At 49.2% G+C, this 26,420-nt stretch overlaps 1 protein-coding gene and 2 long non-coding RNA genes across 5 annotated transcripts in view; 1 reads left to right on the top strand and 2 right to left on the bottom strand.

The window, feature by feature from the left end:
* LOC306838239 overlaps positions 1 to 26,420 on the bottom strand; it is a 42,913-nt gene that overhangs the window by 371 nt on the left and 16,122 nt on the right. Inside the window, exons 3-4 of one of the 3 annotated variants that reach the window (XR_013781051.1) lie at positions 9,231 to 9,656; positions 9,063 to 9,129 (exon numbers count right to left, since the gene is read on the bottom strand). The exons of 1 other annotated variant lie outside the window; for it this stretch is intronic. This is a non-coding gene — a long non-coding RNA (uncharacterized lncRNA). Of the gene's footprint in view, positions 1 to 3,181; positions 3,392 to 9,062; positions 9,130 to 9,230; positions 9,657 to 26,420 lie in introns of those variants that run through there. One more of the 3 variants, XR_013781050.1, reaches the window with a different exon arrangement.
* ntn1b (netrin 1b) overlaps positions 706 to 26,420 on the top strand; it is a 26,345-nt gene continuing 630 nt past the window's right edge. The window contains exons 1-7 of the mRNA XM_079366290.1: positions 706 to 746; positions 863 to 1,907; positions 16,500 to 16,688; positions 18,656 to 18,805; positions 19,839 to 19,892; positions 22,126 to 22,200; positions 25,897 to 26,420. The exon at positions 25,897 to 26,420 is cut by the window's right edge and continues 630 nt beyond it. Of these exons, the coding sequence (XP_079222416.1) occupies positions 893 to 1,907; positions 16,500 to 16,688; positions 18,656 to 18,805; positions 19,839 to 19,892; positions 22,126 to 22,200; positions 25,897 to 26,216 (1,803 nt within the window). The 5' untranslated portion in view covers positions 706 to 746; positions 863 to 892 and the 3' untranslated portion in view covers positions 26,217 to 26,420. The remainder of the gene's footprint in view (positions 747 to 862; positions 1,908 to 16,499; positions 16,689 to 18,655; positions 18,806 to 19,838; positions 19,893 to 22,125; positions 22,201 to 25,896) is intronic.
* LOC306838242 lies at positions 24,018 to 25,476 on the bottom strand. Its single transcript, XR_013781059.1, has 2 exons — positions 25,142 to 25,476; positions 24,018 to 25,003 (listed from the first exon to the last, which is right to left on the bottom strand). It is a non-coding gene; the product is annotated as an uncharacterized lncRNA (long non-coding RNA).

The following is a 26,420-nucleotide window of genomic DNA, read 5'->3' as shown; positions in this document are numbered from 1 at the left end:
GGGCTCGGGTGTACTCGCTGCTTTCTGGCTCCATGTCCTATTGTTTACGGTGAGAAGGCAGACTCAGAGGGCAGAACAAACACCTAGCTGTGCGAGTGTCACCCACCTGGGGGGAGGGGCTACTGCCCTTTGTGATGTCATGAAGGGAACATCTCCAAACGGCCTGTCTGAGCACACATTTTCTGTGGAGCAGGCAGAAGACGGAGAGGATGGACTTTTCTCATCATTGGAGTGTTTGTAGACAGATAGAGACACATGTTAGAGGAACATGGAGGAGAGGATTCTGGGTAATATGGGACCTTTAAAGCATTTGATCATGTTTAATGTTTTTATGTTTCTCTCTGGGTTTTTTTCCATTATCTTGCTTTTGCTTGTTGTTATGAAGAACTTTACAAAGCTGTGTTTTCTAAGTTGCTGCGTGCAGTACACGTGATCTACCAGCAGATGTCGCCCCTCGCAGGTCTATTGCTCCTTTAACGAGCAGGCTGCGGTGCTGTGCTGTGATTGACTGGGAGCCCCTCTTTTACTTGTGCTCTTCCGCGGAGGAATGGGCCAGACACAGATAGAGGTGGGCAGAGGTGTGACTGAGTGGACACAGGCAGCTGGGCTTCTGCCATCTCTCCTTTTTATTTCGGGGGTCTCACAAAGAGAAGGGCTGAAAAGTGGAGCAGGAGTTTTTTAAAGGCGTTTATAGGGGGGATAGTTTTCTCTTTTTATTCTGAGCAGGGTGGAGTTCTCTTTGCCTCGTAAGGATCTTTCTACACTTTGAGTTTGTGTCCTTAAATAGATCCCATGTTGTGCTCGTCTTGATTTGTCCTCTGTTATAATTAAATATATAGTATTGATTTGTCTGTCCTTTCAGCGGGACAGTCCCTGCGGAGCTCGGGTCACCATGCACAGGATGCTGGAGGTTTGGGTCACCGTGCTGACACTGTCAGCTCTGGCCGAGGGGGTGTCTGGGGGGTACGGGCTCAGCATGTTCGCGGCTCAGTCCTCCCCCCCGGACCCGTGTTACGATGAGAACGGCAACCCGCGCAGATGCATCCCGGACTTCGTCAACTCCGCTTTCGGTAAGGACGTGCGCGTGTCCAGCACCTGCGGGAGCCCCGCCGCCAGGTACTGCGTGGTGACCGAGAAGGGAGAGGAGAGGACCCGGGACTGCCACACGTGCGACGCCGGAGACCCCAAGAAAACGCATCCTCCCGCGTATTTAACGGACCTCAACAACCCGCACAACCTCACGTGCTGGCACTCGGAGAACTACATGCAGTTCCCGCAGAACGTCACGCTCACCTTGTCGTTAGGTAAAAAGTTTGAGGTGACCTATGTGAGCCTGCAGTTCTGCTCACCTCGACCGGAATCCATGGCGATCTACAAGTCCATGGACTACGGCAAGTCCTGGGTCCCGTTTCAGTATTACTCCACGCAGTGTAAGAAGATGTACAACCGGCAGAATAAAGCAGCCATCACCAAGCAGAACGAGCAGGAGGCCATCTGCACCGACTCCCACACCGACATGCACCCTCTGACCGGCGGACTCATCGCCTTCAGCACCCTGGACGGGAGACCCTCCGCGCACGACTTCGACAACTCCCCGGTGCTGCAGGACTGGGTGACGGCCACCGACATCAAGGTGATCTTCAGCCGGCTGCACACCTTCGGGGACGAGAACGAGGACGACTCGGAGCTGGCGCGAGACTCCTACTTTTACGCCGTGTCGGACCTGCAGGTCGGAGGTCGGTGCAAGTGCAACGGGCACGCGTCAAAGTGCGTCAAAGACCGAGAGGGGAACCTGGTGTGTGAGTGCAAACACAACACGGCGGGGCCCGAGTGCGACAGGTGCAAACCTTTCCACTACGACCGGCCGTGGCAGCGCGCCACGGCACGAGAGGCCAACGAGTGTGTCGGTAAGAGCCCGTTATGATCCGCGCACTGTGTGGCTGTATTAATGCTTCATTATTTACCTGTATTAATGCTTCATTATTTACCTGTATTCATGTGAACGTGCTGCTACAAACTTTGAATATTTGGTGACTTTTGTTCGTCTTTCTGGACAAATTACGCACACACGGTTTATTTATTTTCATTTACAAATCTCAGCATTTCTTTAGTCTTCTCTGTGAAATGTAAAATGCTGTCTTTGATTCTGGTGATAATTAGATAAATTAAACAGGATTATCGTTTTAATTCGTTAATGGGAGACAGAAGAAGGCCTCGAGCTCAACTTCACAAAACACACGAAGAAGAAAAGTCCAAGTTATTGAAATGACAAAAATATTTCAAATTAATTTAACAAAGCTTTTTAAATTAATCTAAATTAATCCTTATTGGATAATTCATCTGTTTCCATCATGATAATATTAAATCGTTTTAAAAAAAAATAGTTTTCACGTCAAACATTTATTTTACGTCTTTGCACAAAACCAAACGTGACCGGAAATGAGGCCTAAATAAAATGCAACACGTTTTTATTAAATTGTTCAATTTGATAATCTAGTTTTGCAAGATAAATAATCGTTGTATTAATAAAAATCAACCTTCATTTTAATGAAAATGAAGTGCACAAATGGATGACCTCTGTGCGTAAAGAGACAAGAATCACGTGTTGTTTCCACGGGATCAGACACGATGTAAGCTGTGTGTTATAAAGTACTCAGTAATGAAAGCTGATTTTTTTTTATCAACATCCAGAGGAAAAGAAAGCGCATGAAGTCATCTCAGCAGAGTCAATGCGCCTGTCCAAAATGTGTAATGGCGTTTGGACTGTCGTTTCCGAGCTGAAGAAAAGGAAGGAAACGTTGCAGCTGCAGAGATAGACTGCAGGGGCGTGTTGTGTTTCCAGAAGCAGGTGCTATTACAGATCGGAGGGCCGATTAGGGCGGTTTTATTGGCATGTTTGGCACGTAGAGTATAAACTGGCACTTTAGAGGCCTTAAAGTATTCAGAGAGGCGGACAAAGGAGAGATCATTTAAAGCCAGGGCTGAGGTCTGTGTTTTACAGCAGCAGCAGCACAGAGTGAGTTTATGTGCTGGGATGTTTTTTCTTTTAAAATCCAAACATGAGGAACAGCTCATGACCTCGAAGCCGCGGCGAAACAAACCACGAGAAGTAAAAAAGTTCATGCACACGTGCCCTTTGGCCACCTTCTTTTTGGCCCTGCAAAGCCACCGTCTCTGTGTGTTTTTACTGAAACAAAAAGGTTGTCACGAGTTGGGTCCGACCTCTCCATCACAGAGGGACGCTCTTGTTCCAGCGAGCTGAATGTGCAGAGAGGCGGCTGATAAGGACGGACGGTCTGACACCTTCAGGAGAAACAGCTGTGAGGAGGGAGGGGCTGTCTGAGCAGCCGAGTGGACGGTGCTAATGATGTGTGTGGACGTGTCCTCCCTGCTGCAGGACGCCCACATGTTGAGGAGAGAGAGAGAGAGAGAGAGGTGTGGCTGGTGTCACTTTGAGGAAGTTGAATGGAGCCAGTTTCCCATGACTCTTTCTGCAGGGTTAACATCTTTTTTTTCCTCCTCTGTGTGAACAGGCGTTTGTGTTGGCAGCAGCAGCAGCAGCAGCAGCAGCAGCAGTGTTCACACATTCCTATCAGCCGGAGTTATAAGACTTTAATGTTTGTCCATAAAAACAGGGCCGGAGTGGAGAGAGGTGCAGAGGGTGGCACAGGCCTCCTCCTCCCCCCTCCTCCTCCTCTTGAACGTGAGGATTTGAAAGCAGCACGGAGGGATTATGCCCTCACATGAAGTGACTCTTCAGATGTGTCACTAAAAAAAACAAACAATCAAGGCGAGGTGAAAAACAACCGCAAGGAGTTTAAAAAACAACCCAGAAAATCCTCCGAGAGGCAGAGCGGAGAGAGGAGAGAAAATGTCAGCAGCGAAAAGGAGATTTAAAAAATAATAATAATTTGAGTTTTGAAAAGAAGGAAACGACCAGTAAGAGTGGCGTCCATGGTCGTGGGCGTGGCTTAACGTCGTCATGTTAACTTTTATTTGTCTTTAATTTGTGAGACGAGTTAAAGTGAGTTCTGGATGCAGAGTGAGAACCGTCACGATCTCTCTGCACCTTCTGAATGAACGCAGGAGAATGTTTGACCACGGGCTGAAATCATTAATGTGAGGGGATTAATGAAGCTGACACACACACACACACACACACACACACACACACACACACACACACACACACACACAGGGTGACACTTGAGGCTCTTCAGTCTCAGGCAGCTGCTTCATATTCTCGGCGTGTTCGGCGTGGCGCTGACCCCTGACGCTCCTCTCCGGCCTGACTGATGGGCTGTGAAGGGAAGTGTGGGAAAACTCGCGTCTGCCAAGTGCATTTTGAGACGAGTTGAGAACGGTCGCCCCGAGTTACTCACACGTGTAATTTTGCACTTTGGTAAACGCCAGCGTTGTTTTTGCTGTATAAAGCGGAGGCTCCATCGATATTTTCTCAGTTTGCCGTTTTTCAAACTTGTGCAGAATCCTTTCAGAGAAGGGTCGGCCATGTTTGCCCCCCCCGCAGGTTTGCTGAATGAGGATATGATTGTATCAATCGACGTCTGGCTCTGCTCCCGGTCTGAGCAGCTCACGCAGGAGCGTCGTCCAACAGCACAAACTAAAAATAGAGCTGGGGAAGAAACTGATTTTAAGGAACCAGCTGGTTTGATGATGAATCCACTGCCGAGGATTCGAAGGGATGTTTGTGTGTTTGTGTGTTTGTGTGTTTGTGTGTTTGTGTGTTTGTGTGTTTGTGTGTTTGTGTGTGACACAGTCGGGTTCCTTCTGCGTTGACGTTTAAAAGAGCTTTTCAGATTTTAGTGTTTTGTTTTGTTTTTGGACTTCGGTAACGAATAACGACTTATCCTTCCTGCGCTCCTCATCTGCACTTATTGTTGTTGCTAGGTTACCAAAGCTGCCTCACAGCACTCAGTCTGTCACCCTGAGCCCTGGTGTTTAAAATCGGTACTGCACGACAGATTGAAGTCATTGTAGAGAGCCGCGTCGGGTACGATTGACCTGATAACTTCTCTCATATCTGGCAAAGCGAGAAGCCGACTGAGACCACTGACGCTCTCCCTGCTGCCATGTTGGACCAGTCGGGGCCTGCTCGCCATCTGGGTCTCATTTCAGCGCCGCGGCAGAAACCCATGTGGCAGCAGAGAAGAATTTCAGGAAGGAATGATGTCATAGATACTTTGACTCGTCCTCTGGTATGTGAGCTCTCTCTCTCTCTCTCTCTCTCTCTCTCTCTCTCTCTCTCTCTCTCTCTCTCTCTCTCTCTCTCTCTCGCCATCATTGTCTGGGCGATCGCTTTCTGCCAGCGCCAGGGGACCGTCGGCCATTTCCATTTTATGTGTAAGCAGAGACATTCTTGAGGGTTTTAAATTCCCTGAGTTTACTCAACAATGGCCCGAGGAGGGAATGGTTCTGTTTAGTTTGGAGCGACTTGTTTTGATGGGTCTCTAATTTGAATTTCCTCGACTTGCAGTGCATCGCATCATCGTGACTAAAAGGGGCTAAAATACGTCACAACCAAAAGTCAAAGGTCGAGCCAGCTACTTCCATGATGAAGTGTCCCTTCTGGGCCTCCGTACATGTGTGACTGTGTCTGCAGAGACTCTGTCCTCTGACTGGATTTCACTCTTCTGATTCGTTCTGGTCGACTCGGGACGTTTGTGGGCGGAGCTGGTGTGTTTCCTCCAGCCAATGAGAGCGCAGCAGGAGTGGATACAGCTCAGTGATTGGACGAGATTGAAAGCGGTGAATGTGACGGACGTGGACGTAGCAGCAGAAACAATAAACAATAAATGTGTAAAACAATCAGATCCAACATAGATCGAAGGAAAATATCGGCCGATATTTCAGGATCAGATTTTTGGTATCGGCTCCAAAAAACCCGAATTGTTCGGCCCAGAGGCAAAAGAAACCTTCTAGAGTTAAATGAAAACAAACATGTTGTTGTTTGTATTGTCACAAGTGATAACAGAGGACACAGCCAGAGGTCCACAGCAACCTCAAACAGCACGACGTCCTGCACATGTGCTTTACAGAGAGTTTTAACGAGCCCTGAACACAACACAGCTCATTTCATCACGCAGACGTTTCATGGTGAGAGCAGATCAAGAAAAATAAAAACAAACACAAGAATGTGAAGAAAACAAAAGTTCATATAAACAACGTGGAGTCTTTAAAAGTAAACAGGTGTGCTGCAGAGACTGTTTAAAAAAAGATGGACGACGTGGCAGCGCCCCAAAAGTGAAGCCAAAACATGTGGTATCACAAGCTCCGCCTCCTCCACGTAAACAGCCAAACTCAAACATATATTTATAAAAGTGTTTTTTTTGTTTTTTTTTAAAGATGATGCTGAATTTGACTTCACGTTTATTGTCCTGCTGCAGCTTTTTACCTTTTTGAGGCTCGTTTTCAGATTTCTCAAATAATTTCTGACAACGTCGTCATAAAGCTGTCTCAAACTTACATGAATAATTGTGACTTTTTGAAACATGGAGGAACATGAGGAGGAGGAGTTCACAGAATATGTGACCTTTAAATTAAAGGCCTGACAATTAAGCGTGTAGAAACAGTTTTGACTCCCTTTAAACGTGTCCTGTGACTCTTCCTCGTGCTTTTGACTCGAACAGAAGAGTAAACCTGAAGCTGGCCCCGGCTGAAAGTGGCCTCCGGGCTTTCTTGCAACATAAGCCTATGTGACTTAAGTAAGAGCTCTCTCTGTATACAAGCAGACCATAAAACAAAGAGATGTGTTTGGGGGATCTCCAGAAGAATCCACGCTCAGCTTCACGCCGCTGTCCTCTGGGTAAAGGCTGCATGTTTGGAGGATTTTGTTTTGTTGAGCTCATAATTCAAGACAGACACGCCGGTCAGGCTTTTAAAGGGCGAGCTGAAGAATCTCGCTCTGCTGCTGCTGCGGACGGCGTGTTGAAGAGGTGAGCGAGTGTTTTTAAGACGAGTGTGTTCGGCTGTGATTTAACGTCCGTGTCCGTCGTGCGTGAGCTGCAGGACGTCGTGGCGTGAACGTTGGAACGTGTGCAGAGTACGAGTGTTGTGTTTGTTTGCTTTTTTTTTAACATTTGATGGAACAGTGAGAAGTCCGTCGGCGGGCGTACCTGAGATGAAACACAAACAGGAACTGTTCTCACAAAATCCGTCAAAGAAACACCATTTCCCATGATGCAGTTCTGTCAAAATGTCAACAATCGGGGACTTCAGATGAAAAAAGAGGCGTGCAAATGCAGCAAGGGCCCAAGTTCAGACCCTAGCTCTCAGTTACAGCAATAAGTAGACTGGCCTCTGTGTGTGTGTGTGTGTGTGTGTGTTGGATGGGTGTGGTTCTTTAATTAAAAACAGCTGACGGCGGTTTGTGACATCATCAGGTACGTCACCTGTCCGAATGCGTTCAGAGTTGATTTGAACTCTGATCTTTTAAAGCGTGATGTCATTGTCTCATCCCTGTTTGTCTCTGAAACACGGCGTGAAGCACGAAGATGCTGCAGCGTGATTGGATGCTGAGTGGCTGGGGGCGGATCACGTTCTTTTGTTTTCCCGCCTGTTTGTTTGAGTTCGAGGGGCGGCGTGTTGTTCGGCGAGCTGGGATGAAATGAAGGCACGATGTGTGGATGTTCGACTCTTTGTGTCCTCCATCTGTCTACATGGAGAGAGGGGGGGGGGGCTCTCAGGGGTGGCATCGGGACCACCTAGTGTGTGTGCGCATCAAGACCCCTTTGAGGCGCTGGAGCAAGGCATGCTGGGAATGATTAATGGGGCCAGCCAAGAGACACGCTCCGCGGCTCGGCTTCAGACCCCCGGCCAGCTTCCCCGCTGCTCCGCCGCCCGACACCGCTGTGTGAACACACACACACTTCCACTGCCCCCCCCCCCCCTTAAAGGAGCATGAAGGGACTCAGCAGTGGAGGCAGACGCTCCTTCGACTGGTAGCTGACAGCTGGATCGATTACAGCTGCACACTGTCCTGACCTGATCAGGATCACACTGACAGGAAGTCACAACAAAAAAAAAAAAACTTTACTGGGACTTTACCAAATGTGGACGACCAGATTCAGAATCTTTGGTTTCTGTTGGAGGACTTGTGTCGTTCGCTGGCTGCACACTCAGGGAATCATCTGACGATGCATCATCAGCAGGTGACCACCCCTGACTTCCTGTTTCACCTGCCCGTGTCTGTGAGACGCAGAGAAGGTAAACACGCGCTCGCCGGTCTCTTTCACTCAGAGCAGGCGTGTAGACGAAGCAGATCATCAGTTCCTGCCCGTTCCTGCTCATCTCTCGTCAGAGGTCGCTCACACTCTCGCCCGAGACAGAGAGTCACTTCCTTCCTCTCCCGATGGGCTCTGCGACACACACTGTTTCCTCCTCCCTTTGTAAACACGGAGCATCTCAGCGCATGTGTCTGCGTGTGAATTTGTGCCATGTGGTTTATTTACACAGATAAAGCGAGGCTCGCTCTCTCATGACAGAGAGTTGGAGATAACGGCGGTTTCTGGTTCCCACTCAGGCGTGGAAAAGAGTGACCTCAGAGCAGTCGCAGACGACGCCGTCATGTCTTCTGTTCCTGCAGGTTTTCATGATGTGGAGGAGGAGCTGCAGGGTGTCTGGATGATTTTGGAAACACCTGCTGTTCCAGGTTTTACAGCGAGGAGGTTGCTGGTTTGAATCCCCGTCTGACAGGAGCCTCTCTGGGTGGAGTCTGCATGTTCTCCCCGTGCATGCGTGCGTTCTCGCCTGGTACTCCGGCTTCCTCCCACAGTCCAAACTCGTTCTTGCTGAGATCACTGGCTGGAGGTTCGACCTCCTTCAGGAAGAACCTCGCCTCTTCCTCGTTACCTCGGCAACCGTATCCGCCGAGGTAACTCTGGGGTGAAAATGAAGAAACCATTTTTTAATGACCCCTCAGTGTTTCCATTCAAACAATCATTACCCGTTAATTCCCTCACCGTTTCCTTCCTTGGCTGAGGAAATGTGCCGCAGTCTGAAGGCGTGTCCTATTTCCTGAGGCGAGCTGATGTCACTTTAAGAATATCTGCTCTGAGACCGTTTGATTTGAGTCCTTCTGTTTTCTTTTCTGGTGTTACAGTTTGATCTCATCTCCTCCTCTTCAGGTCCTTTATTCTGAACAATTACAAAAAAGACCTGAAATAAGCTGCTCTCATTGGAGGACTTTAAGAGGATGTTAAAGGACACATGACCTCCTCCTCCTCTTCAGGTGAAATCAGTGTCCTCGCTCCTCTTCATCATGTGTGTGAAGTGTGTTGTTGTAAATCCACTCTGATCCTGTATTTGATCATGTCTATAAACCCCTCTATTTCAGCCCTGCTCAGAACAGGCTGTTTCTGTGTCTGTAGCTTTAAATATGTAAATGAGTTGTGTCTGGCCACGCCCCCTCTCTGGAAGGGCTCGGGTGTACTCGCTGCTTTCTGGCTCCATGTCCTATTGTTTACGGTGAGAAGGCAGACTCAGAGGGCAGAACAAACACCTAGCTGTGGGAGTGTCACCCACCTGGGGGAGGGGCTACTGCCCTTTGTGATGTCATGAAGGGAACATCTCCAAACGGCCCGTTTGAGCACACATTTTCTGAGACGTGGAGCAGGCAGAAGACGGTGTATCAAACTGACCTGTTGCAGAAGAAAATAAAACAGGTTTAATAATATATTTTTATAAGTGTAGATACTTTCCTGACAACGTGACGTCTGAATCAGGAGTTAAAGGGTTAAACGGCGTTGTCCGTTTGAGTTAGGCCTCTGGAGCCTCACAGCACAGGAGCGATGGATGGCACCTCAGCGCTGTGATTTACAGCCAACGCTTTCCTGCCTCCACCTCCCGTATTCCCTCCACGCCGGGGGGACGCAGCGGAGAGAGCGCGTGCCAAAGTGTTAAAATAACCTCCCTGCTCTACGGGCGGGGGGGGGGCGGGGGGGGGGGGGGGCAGCGTAACGCCGGCCAGCGGAGTCCCACTGCGACCTGGCCGTGTTTAGAAACTTCATACAGGTTTAGTCTGGAGAACAATCCCTCAGACCAAAAGCTCAATTACGGTGCATTCAGGTTTACTGTAAATACAAGCTCCCGACTTTGACGAAACGACCCGGGTCGGCCTCGAGCGCGTGATTACAGGTAGCGTCAGCGAGCGGTTTTCAGAAGTCTCCTGAGTGTATCAACACTGGAACCCAAATCCCTTTTATCCTGATTGCTCCGAGGACAAAAGGAGTCAAGACTGAACAACATTTAGGACCGTTTGGTTCAAACATCATGGTGCCACCGGAGACCGCACGCCTCCTCTCATCCGTCCCACCGCCACCACTTAAACACGACAACGTGAGAAAAGCTTCAGAGGATCTGGACATGAAGCCGGGTGGTTTGTTGAACGGTAAAGATTAAAAAAAAAAAAAAAAAAACATCACTTAAAGAGCGTACATGCTCCAAGCACCACAGAGTGCAGACTTCCTCTCCAAATAGAGCGAGCACATTTTGCTTATGGAGCCTAATGACTCCAGACCTTTTCATCACCTCTCCCATAAACTCGAGGAAGGAAAGCAGCCCCCCCCCGGCCCCCCCGCCCCCTCGGCCCATTTCCACACCTACGCTGACGGAGCCCTGCAGTCTGTCAATGAAAATATACAAGCTATCAAACCCAAACACACTCATTAATAAGCTGCTATGAGATATCACCCAGGAGAATATTTGAACAACAGGCGTGTGTGATGATTGTGTTTACACACACACACACACACACACACACACACACTCTGTGATCAGATATAAAAACATCACACACAGACACCTTGCTCACTGAGCCGGCTGAGGGCGGGGGGGGGGGTCGAGCTGCAGCCGAGGAGGCACGCGCACTAACCTACAGGATACCTGCATCCCGTCCGGATTTGAACCAATCACTGCCTTTCAACTTTCCCAAACATGGACAGTCAAAGTAAAATGGCTGCTGCAGAAGAATGTTTGATAAATCCAGTTTCAGTCACTCCCACCTCCCCTGGACGGCTCCCAACCCCGCAACAACACGATGAATGGACTGAGATCTGCCCGCCATTAAGACTTATTATTCATGAGAACGAGGACGTGTTATCGTTGGCAGCGCCGAGCAGCAGCTGCTCAGAACTGATCGCTCGATTTCACAATGCTAGCTCTTTTTCTGTTTTTTGTTCTTGTTGTGAAAGGTGTCGTGGTTCAGATCAGTCACGGCGTCCGCACCGCCTGCCGGTCAGCAGGCGTTTGGAGCGTCTCATAGAGATGCATGCATTAGCTGAGTTTCTGTTTAATGGTAACGGAGCTCGAGTTTTCACACGCTGCCTCCTCGGACATGTTTCTGCAGGAGCACGGGGTCGAACCAGCTCAGCCGGCGTGCTGCAGACAGAAGGAAAACCCCTCAGGGCGAGACTCTCGCCGCGCCTCGCTCTGCACTGGTATTAGCATAAACAGTCGGAAAGGTCAGTGCAGATTAATGCGGCGTCATTACAGGCTGTAAGAGAGGACTACTGTTCCCAGCAGAGTCACCACTAACAGCTCATTACGACACGCACATTATTACCAGCTAATCTGAAATGACTTGGCTAATGTCGCATGGCGTGGGATGATGTCATGCTGCATTACGTAACGACACACAGTTGTTGAGCAGCAGCCTGCAGTGGCGCTCTGTCCAGGCTTTTCTTGGGTGGCTGTTTATGTTGAGGCCGTGAATTCCCCGTTCGCCAGGCAACCGAACGGTTTACAAGCAGTTACTCACACAAAGCGCGGGGCGGGCTGATTGCTCAGCTAATTGATCTCCACCAGAGATCACAGAGCCACGCTCATAAAAGAAGGGGAAGGGGAACGCCCCCCCCTCCATTACCCCAAATGACATCATCGTATGCTGCACGGTGAGACAAGTGGAGCAAGTCAGGAGAGACTCATTCCCACACTCTCTGCAGACAGCGTCAAACAGAGAACACAAACATGGACACAACTTCACATCAACAGTTCGATGACGAAGCGTCACTTCCTGTTCAGACGGGTCGGGGTCTCTGAAACACATCTGTACCCCTGAAAACAGGAGGACGGCTCCGGATCTTCTCCTGATCTGGTCGTTCACACACAGTCTGCACCTCACACTGAACTTGTAGTTCTTCCTGTGATCTTGTAGTTCTTCCTGTGATCTTGTAGTTCTCTGTGATCTTGTAGTTCTTTGTGATCTTGTAGTTCTTCCTGTGATCTTGTAGTTCTCTGTGATCTTGTAGTTCTCTGTGATCTTGTAGTTCTTCCTGTGATCTTGTAGTTCTTCCTGTGATTTTGTAGTTCTCTCGGATCTTGTAGTTCTCCTGTGATCTTGTAGTTCTTCCTGTGATCTTGTAGTTCTCTCGGATCTTGTAGTTCTTCCTGTGATCTTGTAGTTCTTCCTGTGATCTTGTAGTTCTCTCGGATCTTGTAGTTCTCTCGGATCTTGTAGTTCTCCTGTGATCTTGTAGTTTTTCCTGTGATCTTGTAGTTCCTCCTGTGATTTTGTAGTTCTCCTGTGATTTTGTAGTTCTTCCTGTGATTTTGTAGTTCTCCTGTGATTTTGTCGTTCTTCCTGTGATTTTGTAGTTCTTCCTGTGATCTTGTAGTTCTCCTGTGATTTTGTCGTTCTTCCTGTGATCTTGTAGTTCTCTCGGATCTTGTAGTTCTCCTGTGATTTTGTAGTTCTTCCTGCGATCTTGTAGTTCTCTGTGATCTTGTAGTTCTTCCTGTGATCTTGTAGTTCTTCCTGTGATCTTGTAGTTCTCCTGTGATTTTGTAGTTCTTCCTGTGATTTTGTAGTTCTCTCAGATCTTGTAGTTCTCTGTGATCTTGTAGTTCTCTGTGATCTTGTAGTTCTTCCTGTGACCTTGTAGTTCTCCTGTGATTTTGTAGTTCTTCCTGTGATCTTGTAGTTCTCTCGGATCTTGTAGTTCTTCCTGTGATCTTGTAGTTCTTCCTGTGATCTTGTAGTTCTCTTGTGAGTCTTTAAAGGCACACATTGTCACAGACCTGCATCATCCACCCACCTTTAATCAAAGATAAAATTCCCAGCAGCTGATTCGAACGATAATGAAAAAAGATGGATCCATCGTTGGATGTTTTGAAAGTTTTAGTGGCCGTCTGTTCGGCGAAGGAACGAGAAACGTCTGCAGAAACCAAAGTGTGGCCTCAGCAGTTCTCAGCACGAAGACAGGTGCAGCAAATTCTACTTTTCAAACATCGTCCCATATGTGACATGTGACTCATTAAAAACCACGCCGCTTACCCTGACTCTGCACGTTCCTGTGCGGATGTTTGTGTAAACGTCCCGTCTCCTCTTACAGAGCCGACCATCTTTAAAGGCGTCTCACATGTGGTCGACGCTTTGTTTGTGTGACGTCCAGGTGAGCGGGGGCGTTTTTTAAAAAACATTAAAAACATTCCAGAAACTTGTAAAACGATCTCTAATTCTCGAAGTTACAAACGGCTGCAGATGACAGATTTTCTTTGTTCCTTCTTCAGAGAACACGAGTTATTAATTTCTGTCAGGACCTAAAGACAACGTCAACCAACATTTTAAAAAGTGGATCTCCATGACTTTTATTATTCTACTTTCAAACAATCCCAGGTTGTTGACTTCAGAAGAACAGGACGGACTTTTTGAAAAGGCTCTTGATGATCCATACGTCATGGACCATAAAGAACTCACTGACTCTCCTCATCATCCCCCTCACACAGTCCAGGTGTTATACAAGCGTTGAGTCATCTCTATACGCTTCGAGAGCTTTTACAACCCAGTGTGTTTCATGGAACATCAACAATGTGTGTGTGTGTGTGTGTGTGTGTGTGTGTGTGTGTGTTCAGGCGCCGACAGCTCATGCACGGAGGCTGTGGTCCTCACTGCAGCGGTCGAGGGTTCGAGTCCGGCCTCAACCTTCTGCTCACACACGTGACACGGACTAACTCCTGGAGACAGGTCACGCTCTGTATCTGTGTGTGTGTGTGTGTGTGTGTGTGTGTGTGTGTGTGTGTGTGTGTGTGTGTGTGTGTGACTGAACTCTTTCTGCACTACACCAGCTGTCGTCATGAAGACGTGGCGGTGTAATCTGTTAGCGGGCTGGTTGTTGTCTCTTCCTGAGATCACAGGTCGCTACAGACTCCGTTTGATCCGACTGAACGGGATTAGGCTCCGTGAGAGAGTAATGGATCCTGAATAAACAACAAACGTGCTGGAATTCAGTCTTTGTGGGCCTCGGAGAGAGCGGTGCATTCTTTAAAACACACATCAGTCTCTCTCTTTCTCACACACACACACAGGTACACACTGTGTGGTTAAAGAGGGACGTGTTGATAGGATGTGTACATTACCGAATCCTTCCAATCATCCAGAACCAGACGTCACGAGCGATCAACACATGCGGACGTTTGATTGTCTCTGAAGTGTTCTCTCATCTGCAGGCGGAGCGACAAATCGCCTCCATCAACACGTGGGATGTGTAATTTTCTTCCTGTATGCACACCCACCACGAGTGCTTCCCTCACTACGCCTGACAGAAAGCTCTCCAACAGAAATAGACTGGACTAGTGGCGCTCTGAGTAGGCCCTCAAAAGCTGATGAAAGCAGAGACAGAAACGACACAAAGTAATCCCACCGTGTCGTACCAGGAATCTCAAAGCAGCACGTTAGCGATGTATATCGGACTCTGTTGCTTTGTTTTCCGCTTTTTTGTTCTTTTACCTCACATCCTGCAGTACCCAGAGTGTCCACTAGAGGCTGGCTGCAGTTCCTGGAGTGTCCACTAGAGGCTGGCTGCAGCAGCACAGGAAGTCACATACACACCCATTCAAACAGCCTGTTTTTACAGCAGACATGAACATGTTTACAGCCTGCTTCAAAAAACCAAATAGGTGTGATTAGCTCATGTCTCCATCCACACACACTGTAGGGGGGGAATGTTTTGATGACTCAGCAGTTTTGATTGGATGAAGGATCAGAGTTATTCACAATAAGGCGTGTAGCTGAGCTGATTGACAGGTGGGCGCCGTGTGACGGTTTGTCAGGAGGCTTAAAACCCGCCTCAGCTCTCAGCCTGTCGTTAGCTTGACTCAAAGTTAGCCTGAGACAGCATTTCCAGCACGGAGACCGCCACCCATGGGACTCCAGCGCCCCCTACAGGAACACACAGGGGGCGCTGTGTGTTCCTGCAGATTGCAAATTGTGTTTATTAATCTCGCAGCTGCATCTTTAACTCTCTCTCAGACTTTTTTTTTTTTTTTTGTGTGTTTTCTGAAGTAATTCTGTTTTTAAAGCGACGGCTGGTTCGTCACAATGAACACGCCTGATTGAATATTTATGAAGATGAAACTGAAGGACCAGCGTCGGGGAGCGTTCCATTTTCTATTCATGAAAGAAATGTTGGTCGCATTTTCCATCACAGTGCTCTTAAGTGGAGATAACATCTGGGATAAGAGTGTGTGTGTGTGTGTGTGTGTGTGTGTGTGTGTGTCTGACTGATTGTCTCTGGGGAGAGAAGTGTGGTAGATAAGCCTCTGACAGCTGCCAAACACCTTAGTGTGTGTGTGTGTGTGTGTGTGTGTGTGTGTGTGTGTGTGTGTTTCAGAATCCGCACCACCTGCCAGCTCGGTCCCTTACGGCAGGTGCGAGCGTGATTCGTACGTGATTCAGACTCCTGATGAAGGTGAAACATATGCGAGGGTCTTATCTCTGCCGTGAGTGGGAGACGGGCGGATTGATGGCGAGATTACTGAAATGTGAGGAGGTGTGAAGGCTGCTCGCCGGCGTCTAATCCAGTCTGAGAAAAGACAAAAGGAACTTTGACGATACAGGATAAAACCATTTCTCAAACAATGACGGCGTGATTTGTGACTTCCTGTCAGGAAATACAACAAACAGACTCGTTTAAACAGAGCGTGGGTTTGTTGTTCTCAGCGCTGTGTTCACACGGGCACGATGGCGTTCCCCTCATCTTCTTCACGTATGATAAAAAGGTTGAGGGACAGCAGCGTGCTTCAGTTGTGAGTGCGTGAGAAACGTGGACCCGGGGTCGGAATAAACGAGTGAAAATAGTAAAAACAATAAATCAGCCGGCTCTCAGACGTGTGGGAGAGCGGAAGAAAGTTTTCCTGCCTGACATCACCAGGGGTCAAAGGTTAAATTCACAAGCAGGTGGCCAAGAAAGAGAGGGAGAGCAAGAACAAGGACATTTTTTTTTTTTTTTTTTAGAGGCTGCTTTTATTCTCAGACCAGACCAAAGCCACGCCGCTCCACGCCACGCCGCTCCACGCCACACCGCTCCACGCCACCTGTTTCTCTAACGAGTCGTCTCAGTCTGTAACTTTCGACTCTAAAATAAAAAAACGTGGAGCTGAGACAGAAATCATCACTGATTTACAACAACATTGAACTTTATTTAAAAAGCATAAACAGACGTTTACAAAGACTATTCTCGCTTCTCCTTTTTGTCTTTTTTACCCAGCATGCCACTGTAACCTGCACGCCCGCCGCTGTCGTTTCAACATGGAGCTGTACAAGCTGTCTGGCCGGAGGAGCGGCGGCGTCTGCCTCAACTGTCGTCACAACACGGCCGGACGCCACTGCCACTACTGCAAGGAGGGCTACTACAGAGACATGACCAAGTCCATCTCTCACCGCCGGGCGTGCAAAGGTAACCACACTCCTCACTGATTGGACGGCAGGGTCGTTTTGTACGTTATCAGAGTCGTAGTTTATTTTCTACTTTTGTCAGTCGGAGACGTCAGCTAAACGGGAATCCTTCAGAAAGTTTTGCCCGCCTGTCTCGGCGTCTGTGAGCCGACAAACAGAACAGAGGTGTGAGCTGATCGTGTGATTGGAGCAGAGGAAACACCTGGTCACTGACACACAGGTGTGTGTTGGAGACGGAGCAGGCGAAGGATTAATGTGCAGAGAGACGAACGCTGAGCTCCTTCTGTCTCACAACACGTCAGGGAGAGAAGAGACTGAGCCCCCCCCCCCCCAGCAGCATGTCCTCTCTGTGATTGGCTAATAAATGTTGGAGGTAAAGTAAGAGTCCCTCTGCATGTGCGGCGGTGGCGTTGAATGCCTGGTGTTTTATTTCCCAGATTAACGAGGTCACCCCTCATCGAGCGCAGTGTAAACATGGCTGAGTCTTAAACCAGGCACAGCGGGTCCACGGAGGTGAAGCAGGTCCATGCTTCAGTGCACCGGACCCCCCCGAGCCCCTCAGAGCTCGTAGCCCCCCTGCCGAGGCGCTGAGGCTGTGCTTTCACTTTCCAGGCCTTGAAGTGACACCGTGCTCAGGGCTGGTGGGAGCGTCCTGAGGCGGCTGTGGCTCAGTGGGAGAGTGGACCAGATCTCATTGAACAGGTTGAGGGTTCAAGCCCTTTCTCCTGCAGTCCTTGGGCAACAAACTGAACCCCGACCGGTAAAGAAAATCCACAAATCCTGCAGCTGATGGCTCCGCGTCATCTCTGAGTCCAGCTCTGATTAGCACTGATAAACACACGCTGAAGCTGTGTCGGTCCTGCACTTCCTGTCTGCTCCGAGCGCCACTCTCATGCTGACAGAACGCCACTCCCTCTTTCAAACGAGTGTCAGTGTTCAAAGCAAAGCTTCCACCCTGCATGGAGTCAGGAAGGTCGACTTCTCACCGTCCGTGCAGCGGCCACGACTTCCTGTCATCGACGGGTCAGAGTCTGAACACACGCTGGCGACTCTGATGACCTGGAGCTCTTCACACCTGTCCATACACGGACAGACGGACGGGTGCGTACACTGGTAGAAGAAGTTAAAGTGAAGATTATTTCATAGTTTTGAAAAACTTGTTTTGAGTTCTCCGAGGAAACGATGACGACCCCTGAAAACGTTTGATTTCATTTTTCAACACTTGGAAGAAACTTTTACGAGAGAAAAAGTCGGTGGAAGAAAAAACAAAGGAGGTCGAGCTTATTTTATGAAATAAAAGATTTAATAAGCATCTTGTTATGTTCCTCAAGCTCCATAAATTCAGACTGAAAACAACTCCAACCTCTGCTGGAGCACTTCAAGCAAAACGCTCAAGCGGCTCCGCTGCTGCACCGAACACATGCAGGGCTAATGGGGAGGCTCGGCGAGCACTTCAAACACCAGCTTTATGGTAAACGTTTGGCAGCGCACACACACACACACACACACACACACACACACACGCAGAGGGAGTTTCTCACATTTAACATGCAATCTCCACAAACTGCTTCAACAGACTTTGAAGTGCGCTCCACTCGTCCATTAACGGGGAACATTATTCGAGCCGTTATTTGCAGGAAGTCTTCGCCAAGAAAAGTCTTTACATTACAAACTGAAGAGTGAAGAGCAACACACACTCGAGAGAAACATCTCGTGTGTGTGGAGAGACTGAAGCGTTCTGCACGCCGTCCACAGGCGACCTCATGAAGAGTCGTCCTGGGTGCAGGGACGGCGTGACGGCGTGCTCGCTGAGCTTACGTCTCTCTGTGTGTACAAACAGATTTTACTTTCTAAAGACGTTTTAGACGTTTTGTTTCTTGGTAGTTGGTGAAAAAGAAAAAACACGCCCCGGCACATCTTCATGTCCTGGTGACATTTTCCCCTCCTGATTTCCTTCCCTCTCTGCAGCGTGCGATTGCCATCCAGTCGGAGCGGCAGGAAAGACGTGCAACCAGACGACAGGTCAATGTCCCTGCAAGGACGGCGTGACAGGAATCACCTGCAACCGCTGCGCCAAAGGCTACCAGCAGAGCCGCTCGCCCATCGCGCCCTGCATCAGTAAGACCAACTCAGACCGGCTCCTAACTGTGCACGCTAAATTCAAGGCTCACACTCGCCTTGTTTAAAAGATAACGAAGCATCACTTTAACACCGCTCACACTTTGTTTTACAATAAATCCACTGACCCGCTCCGCAGGAATGATGGCTGATGTATTTATTGGCTGTATCTGTAGCGTGCAGATCCCAGGCTCTCGCTAACAAACGCCAACATCTCACACAAACAGAGACGTCGTTAGCTACGAGCTGCTTTAGCCGGGAGCGTGAGGGCAAGCGGGCTGGCATCGACAGATAAGATAAGAATAATGTCTGGGAGGACGTGTGCACACAAACAAACGTCCAGCGGGGTGCAGAGCCTCTGATAAAGAGTGTGTGTGTGTGTGTGTGTGTGTGTGTGTGTGTGTGAGAGAGTCAGAGCGATGAGGCCAGAATCCAGCGTGCTAATAAAAACCTGTTGGAAAAGGCTTTCTGCAGTTTTGTGGGAAGGTAATGAAGGTGGTGAAGAAGTCAGAGGAAATGTGAGTTTTTAAAGGATATATTGGGATTTTTTTTATTTTTTTTTTAAATCAAATATTTATTTATTTTTTTGTCTTTGTTTTAATAGAGTGATAAAAAGTTTTTTGTGAGATGTAACTTCCTGCCAGTTCTGAATTTAACAAGAGGCTTAGCGTTGGCTCTCTGGACCCTCAACGTACCGCAATCACTCACCGTCCTGAATCACATCTGGGCCAATCAGCTGACACCTTCGACACCGTATACGTCTCCATGTTCAGCTCTGGAACCACCAGGTTTTAATATGTCAAAGCATGGTGAAAATGTGCTAGAGTGTGTTAGCATGTGTTAGCGTGTGTTAGCATGTGTTAGCTACGGCGAACAGACACAAATATAAACCAACAATCTTTATCTTCCAAGATGAACTGAACACATCTTTGTTTACTTGTTTTTGACTCCATATTTAAACGACATAAAGTTGATTATTGATCTCTGATCTCTCAGACTGTCTCGTGTTTCCTGTCTCTTGTCTCTCACTCAGAGATCCCGGCTGCGTCTCCGACAGCGTCTTACAGCAGCTACGAGGAGCCGTCAGGTGAGGGACTCAGTCGGGCTTCATCTCGCTGCTCTCTGAATGTTTGTTTTTATTCTAAAGTCATTGCACCAAAGACGTTCTGGGTTTTGAAGAGCATATTAAAATAACCGCAGTTTTATGGTGCATATTTAGCGCGTGCATGTTTTTCCATGCGCTCACAGTTTCAGCTCTGAGGTCTGACTGCAGCTGATGTAAACTCCAGATCTTTCTGCAGCGCTCCCTGCGGCCTGCTCGTCAGTATTCCCAGCCTGCCAAGCAGCCTCCCCGAGGTCTCGGCCCTAATCTGATTACATGCTTCATTTGCACCAGTTTGTATTTCAATCAAGGCCTGCTGGGCCGACGGTGAGGCCCCCATTGTTCCCCTGCTCGGAGAAGGGTGTCCGTGCTGGACCGCTGACACCACACCATGTGCAACAAAAATATTTACACGCAGGTTTTATGGATGTGATCGCTGCCTGTGCCGGGCGGCTGTTCATACATTAGTTTAGAAGAGGACGAGGAATGTGCAAACTCTGGATCCTGTGTTGAGTTATTTACAGTTTTTGTTGCTAAATTAAAACTATATTAAAGCAACGACTAATCCATGATAGAAAAAACAACAGTAAATTTATCCGAACACTGAAGGTGTCGATTTAGAAATAAGATTTGAAAAGATAAAGCGAGATGTGAGCAGGCAGAAACGGCGAGCGGAGCCGGACTCAGTGGACACGCGTATCGGGCCCCGCTCTTCTTCGTCGACCTCCCCGTGTGAATCTATCAAATATGAGAGCGCGTGTTTCAGGCTCCTGTTTGAACCACGAGTTGTCTGCTCCTGGAGCACATTGAAGAAAGCTTTTCACCCGGGTCGTTTGGACAGGCCGGCTGACTCGTCTTCATCGCTCAGTGTCTGTCGACGGTGGCGCCGCTGACTTCCTCCAGCTTTGTTGCGAGTCCCGTTTCCTCCTCTGGTGACTGTGTGGAGTTTGGATTCCTGTCAAACTCCACACAGTCACCACCCTCCAAATTAGGAGCGACGTGCCCCCCCCCCCCCAGCCCCGCAGGAGCCCTGCTGGACGAAACGTGGCACTGCGGCACACATACGCACAAAGGCGGCGTTTGTCCTCGCAGCGGGGGATTGGACCTTAATGAGAGCTGAGAGTGTAATGGCCCACTGCGGCGATGGCGCTAAGGGGCTAATGGGACACGTCAGCTATCAAAGGACGTATGATACAGGCCCCCAGGGGACAGCAGGAGATAAAGAGCCCCCCCGCCCTCTGCACTTCATTTACATGGAAATCAGGCGTGCTTGATATGGACTCGTCAAATTCATTTACTTTGGGATTTCCTCTTTTCTTATTTCTCCCGCCGCGGCGGAAAGCAGCCCAGCATTCCAGCTGAAATGCTTTCTCTACATACATGAATTCAATCCTCAGCCCACGTCCCAAACCACTTTTTTTTTTTAAGAGGGAGGAGAGGGGCGTTTTTTTCTTCCTCAATCATTACCCAGGCAACCTCATTCAGTGGGAGTATAATGGGGAAGAAAGGGGAAGACTGGACACAGGGCTGGAAGAAATAATGAAGTTTGTCCATATTCAGGCAAGCTGAAAGGTCTCCCCTCTCTCTCCGCTGCCCCCTCCTTTCTCTTCACACTGCCCGGCTTTCCCACCCCCCAGGAAAAAAAAAAAAAAAGCACAAGGCTTATTGCTCTGGGAGAACTGGGAGGGGGGGGGGGGGGGCGACACACAGAGATGATCTGGTTCCAATTTGTGTCAGCGTGAGGAAAGTGAAAGGAACAAATGATTTCAATTTTTCAGTTTGCCCCGCGGTCGCACCACCAGCCCGCTCCTTACGCCACGTACCCGGCGCCGTGTCAGCGCGGCCGCCATCGATGAAGCATGTTGGCCTTTTAACCCCAGGTGCTCGCACTCGAAGCGAAGCATTAATCCAAAGTCTGAGAGCTTGTTTCTCTCTGGAGGGAAGATTTAGCCTCAGCTAGCGTTCGTAGGTTTTTTACGTTCTCGCTTCAGGAGGCTCAGACGCTGCGAGGGTCCCCGTAAGGTCACGCGGTTAATTCCCCCGCGTGACCTTCTTTTTGTGCACGAGTGACCTCTGCAGCCCTCAGAGTGCACACAATGCATGCCAAGACAGTGAGGAGGGAGCGGGCCGGGGTGGAGGAGCTGTTAGCTGGGATTGTTTTTCAGTCCGACAGGATGAAATGTGTCATCTTCCTTCTGCTCTCTCTTCCTCTCCTCAGATTGTGAATCTCACTGCAAAGCCTCCAAGGGAAAGATGAAGATCACCATGAAGAAATACTGTAAAAAAGATTACGGTGAGTGAGTCTCGTGTTGCCCCGACGTCACCAGAGGTCAAGAGGTCAAACGTCTCAATTAATGTGAGCCTGGCGCAGTGACGGCTCACTCGCACGGCCTGAAGCTGCGTCTGCTCACACCCTGCTGACGAGCTCGTGTTCTCCTGAGAGAGAGAGACAAATGACCAGCAGCTAATTCTCCGTCGAGGCTAATTGCTGATTTTATTTGCTGATTGGATCAGGTGTGTTCAGGTGTTTTCTCTCTCTCTCTCTCTCTCTAATGTTTGATGCATTGAAGCTGAAGCATGAATGAAGATTCAGACACTCGACTTGAGCTGTGATAAAAACGTTCTGTTACTTCCTGTTTCTGCTTCACTTCCAGCACGAGGGATTCAAAAATAGTAGAAAACTGTTTTGTTTTTTCACCATCGAACCTCGTTAGCTCGACTTTAACCCAAAACAATCCGTCTCAACCGACTATCTGCACGCCACCTCTACAGACTGTCTGCACGCCACCTCTACAGACTGTCTGCACGCCACCTCTACAGACTGTCTGCACGCCACCTCTACAGACTGTCTGCACGCCACCTCTACAGACTGTCTGCACGCCACCTCTACAGACTGTCTGCACGCCACCTGTACAGACTGTCTGCACGCCACCTCTACAGACTGTCTGCACGCCATCTCTACAGACTGTCTGCACGCCACCTCTACAGACTATCTGCACGCCACCTCTACAGACTATCTGCACGCCACCTCTACAGACTGTCTGCACGCCACCTCTACAGACTATCTGCACGCCACCTCTACAGACTATCTGCACGCCACCTCTACAGACTGTCTGCACGCCACCTCTACAGACTGTCTGCACGCCACCTCTACAGACTATCTGCACGCCACCTCTACAGACTGTCTGCACGCCACCTCTACAGACTATCTGCACGCCACCTCTACAGACTATCTGCACGCCACCTCTACAGACTGTCTGCACGCCACCTCTACAGACTGTCTGCACGCCACCTCTACCGTCTCTACAGACTGTCTGCACGCCACCTCTACCGTCTCTACAGACTGTCTGCACGCCACCTCTACCGTCTCTACAGACGTGTCTTCCTTCAGGAGGCGGAGCGTCGTTCCTGTGGTGCAGAATGAATCCTAACTGAAGAGCGTTCCGACAGTTCGTGCGGTCCGAAGACGCCTCTTTGTCAGAACTTGTGCAACACTGAGATGTTTTGGTGAAGTTACAAAGAACACTCGACCCAGCTGTGAAATATTTGTTCCAGAAACGTCATGAACAAACTGAGACGCTTCCAAAGTCAGAAGTTGCTGCTGCGAACTCAAGGCGAGCGAGAAACTGCAGAACCCCGGAGAGATTGGACCCAGCAGGTCATCATTCCTGCTCGGGTTATAAAACGTCTCTATAATGATGTCGAGTTCTTGCTGCTCTCTCATTGAAAACCACCGTTGGTGAAACTCTGCTTTCCTCTTCTTTAAATGGCATCCAGCTGAACAACGGCCAAATAATTCTCATTCCCGCTCACAGCTGAGCTGACAGTAATTCAGGCCATTTGTCGTGTTTTGCTCGGCAGCCAAAAGCAGCAGTTATTCATATTTCCCCTGATTTAGATCTTAATCATCCCAGCTGAGGCGTGTGTGTAAATCAGCCGGGCTGTGTTGAAGCAGGGCGTGCGGTTCCTGTTGCTTTTCCTCTGAAGTTCCTCTAAAGAGTCTGGAAGCAGATGCACCTCTGCACGGCGTTCCCTCAGCCTCACTTTAATTCATTTCTCAGGCCTGTCGCTTGCTTTTCAGGGGCTTCGTCTCCTTTTCTTCAGGCCCCCCCCCCCCCTCCATGTGTGAGTGCTGCTGCAGGCCCCCGGGGGTCACGGGAAGGGGCCCTCTGTTTAAACACAGTTGTGCGCTCTGGGCATTCCTCTGCGCACAAACAGGTGCTAAATTAGTCCGACGCTGACGGATCGCCACCCCGGAGAGAAAGAAATATGTTTTGTTTATTCAATTTTTGTTTTTCATCACTGCCGTAGCTAAGGAGACGGCGGACACAAAGGGATTATATTCTCGCCTGACACCCTCCTCTGCACACACGCACCCTCCCTCTCTTTGCACCGGGGGGGACAATGAATCAAAGGGCCGCGTGTTTACCGACGCTCCCGGATAGCGCTCAAAGGCAGGGTCCCACACGGCCTCCCTGAACGCCCCCCTCTGTGCTCACCCGAGGGTAACAGCTCCCGGATCATTCACCCAGCTGATAACCAGCGGGGACAGGGGCCTCTGAGCGCTAATTAACCAAGCTCTAATTTCATTAGCCCTTACTTGTTGGTGGCACGCCGTGTCAAGCCTCAGCACACGGCCCAAAGAAGATAAACCCAGCTGGAAGTTTGGCTGCGACGGAGGCTCGGTTGGCGGTCTTTGTGCGAGAGCAGGATCATCTCACACTGTCTGTCTCCCCAAACAGTGTCAGCTCACACTGTTTTGTAATCGATGGTTTGACCCGCTGCTCTCGGTCTCTCTCCCTCTGTTGTCTATTTAGCTTATACTAAGTGGCAGGAGATGTGTGTGTGTGTGTGTGTGTGTGTTTAAATACACAGCACAGACTGAGAACACACTTGAGAATGAAAGGGCCGAGTCTCGGCGGCCTGGAGTGGAGCGCGATATCTCCGCTGGATTCTCACGCTGCGGAGTTGGACGGCGCTCTGGGAGCAAAAACCCGGATCGCTCATGAGGTCGGAAACACATCCCGATTCTCCTGGAACTTTTTTTTTTTTTTTTTCTGTGGCTGGGAAGACAAATAAAGCCCCCCCCCCCCCCTCTCCGCACACACACACACACACACACACACACACACACACACACACACACACACACACACACACACACACACACACACACACACACACACACACACACACACACACACACACACACACACACACACACACACACACACACACACACACACACACCCTTTTTGTGTGTGGATGAAGGAGAGGGCAGAGATGAATGGCAGAGCTGTGAGAGCTCGCTCTACTCAACCCAACAAACCGTCGATGCATCGACACACATCCTCCAACACTCTGCTGCTCTTCACTGCTGGCAGGAAGAGACGACTGATCAACACCTGAAGAGACAGAACGAGGCCGACCTGCCTTCAAATGAAGGATCTGATTTAGACAAAGACTCAAGTCACAATAAATACTTTCAGTCCAATTAACAAATATTCACTAATTGACTCGCACGTCTTAATTGCTCTTTTTAAATCACTAAAATATTTGTCCAGCATCGACACTCTTGTGATTTTATGTTTGATAGAAGGCACGTTTTATTGGTTGTTAGATGTTTTCTAATCCAATGCTCCCCCCCCCCTGCTCCCCTCGAAGGAAAATATCTGTTGCCATAGTAACCAGGTTTGGTGTGATTGAGCCTCAGATTGCAGAGAGAAACCTTTTAGACTGACCCCTCTTTTTTTCCAAATGTATTTCATCATCTTCATATGTATTTTTTTTGTTGTTGTTTTTTTTTCAGTGATGTAAATTTTCATTTGTGTCCATTTTCAGCTTCATGTTGTTGCTGCATGCAGAGTCGATGAAGACGTAAATAAACATTAAACACGGCGCTCACAAAGCAGCAGGAGAAACCGACACTGAGCCGCTGATCTTTGCTGCACATGAAGTTGACCTAATCTTGTCTCTTCTCCTCCGACAGCTGTCCAGGTTCACGTTCTAAAAGGCGACAAGTCGGGCGAGTGGTGGAAGTTCACCGTCAACATCATCTCCGTCTACAAACAAGGCGAGAACCGCATACGCCGCGGCGACCAGCTGCTGTGGGTGCGCGCCAAAGACGTGGCGTGCAAATGCCCCAAGATCAAACCCGGGAGGAAGTACCTCCTCCTGGGCACGGACGACGACTCTCCCGGACAGAGCGGCGTGGTGGCCGACAAGGGGAGCCTGCTCATCCCCTGGAAGGACCTGTGGGGCCGCCGGCTGAGGAAGTTCCAACAGCGTGACAAGAGGGGGAAGTGCTAAAAGTGGCTGCAGAGGAGGGAGGGCGACGGGAGGCAGAAAGAACGTCTCCTCCGGGAGGAACGCACGAAGGAGGAGAGGAGGAATGGAAAAAAAAACAAACTGGAGTTTGACATGGAAAGACACAGGTGAATAACGGGAGGACTGAGTGCTGCTGCTCTGACACGGAGCGAAGAGTTTAGGCTTTTTTTTTTTTTTAGGAACTTT

This window comes from Symphodus melops (assembly GCF_947650265.1).
Source record: "Symphodus melops genome assembly, chromosome: 17".
Classification (NCBI taxonomy): Eukaryota; Metazoa; Chordata; class Actinopteri; order Labriformes; family Labridae; genus Symphodus; species Symphodus melops.
This window is presented reverse-complemented; position numbering and strand designations above follow the sequence as displayed.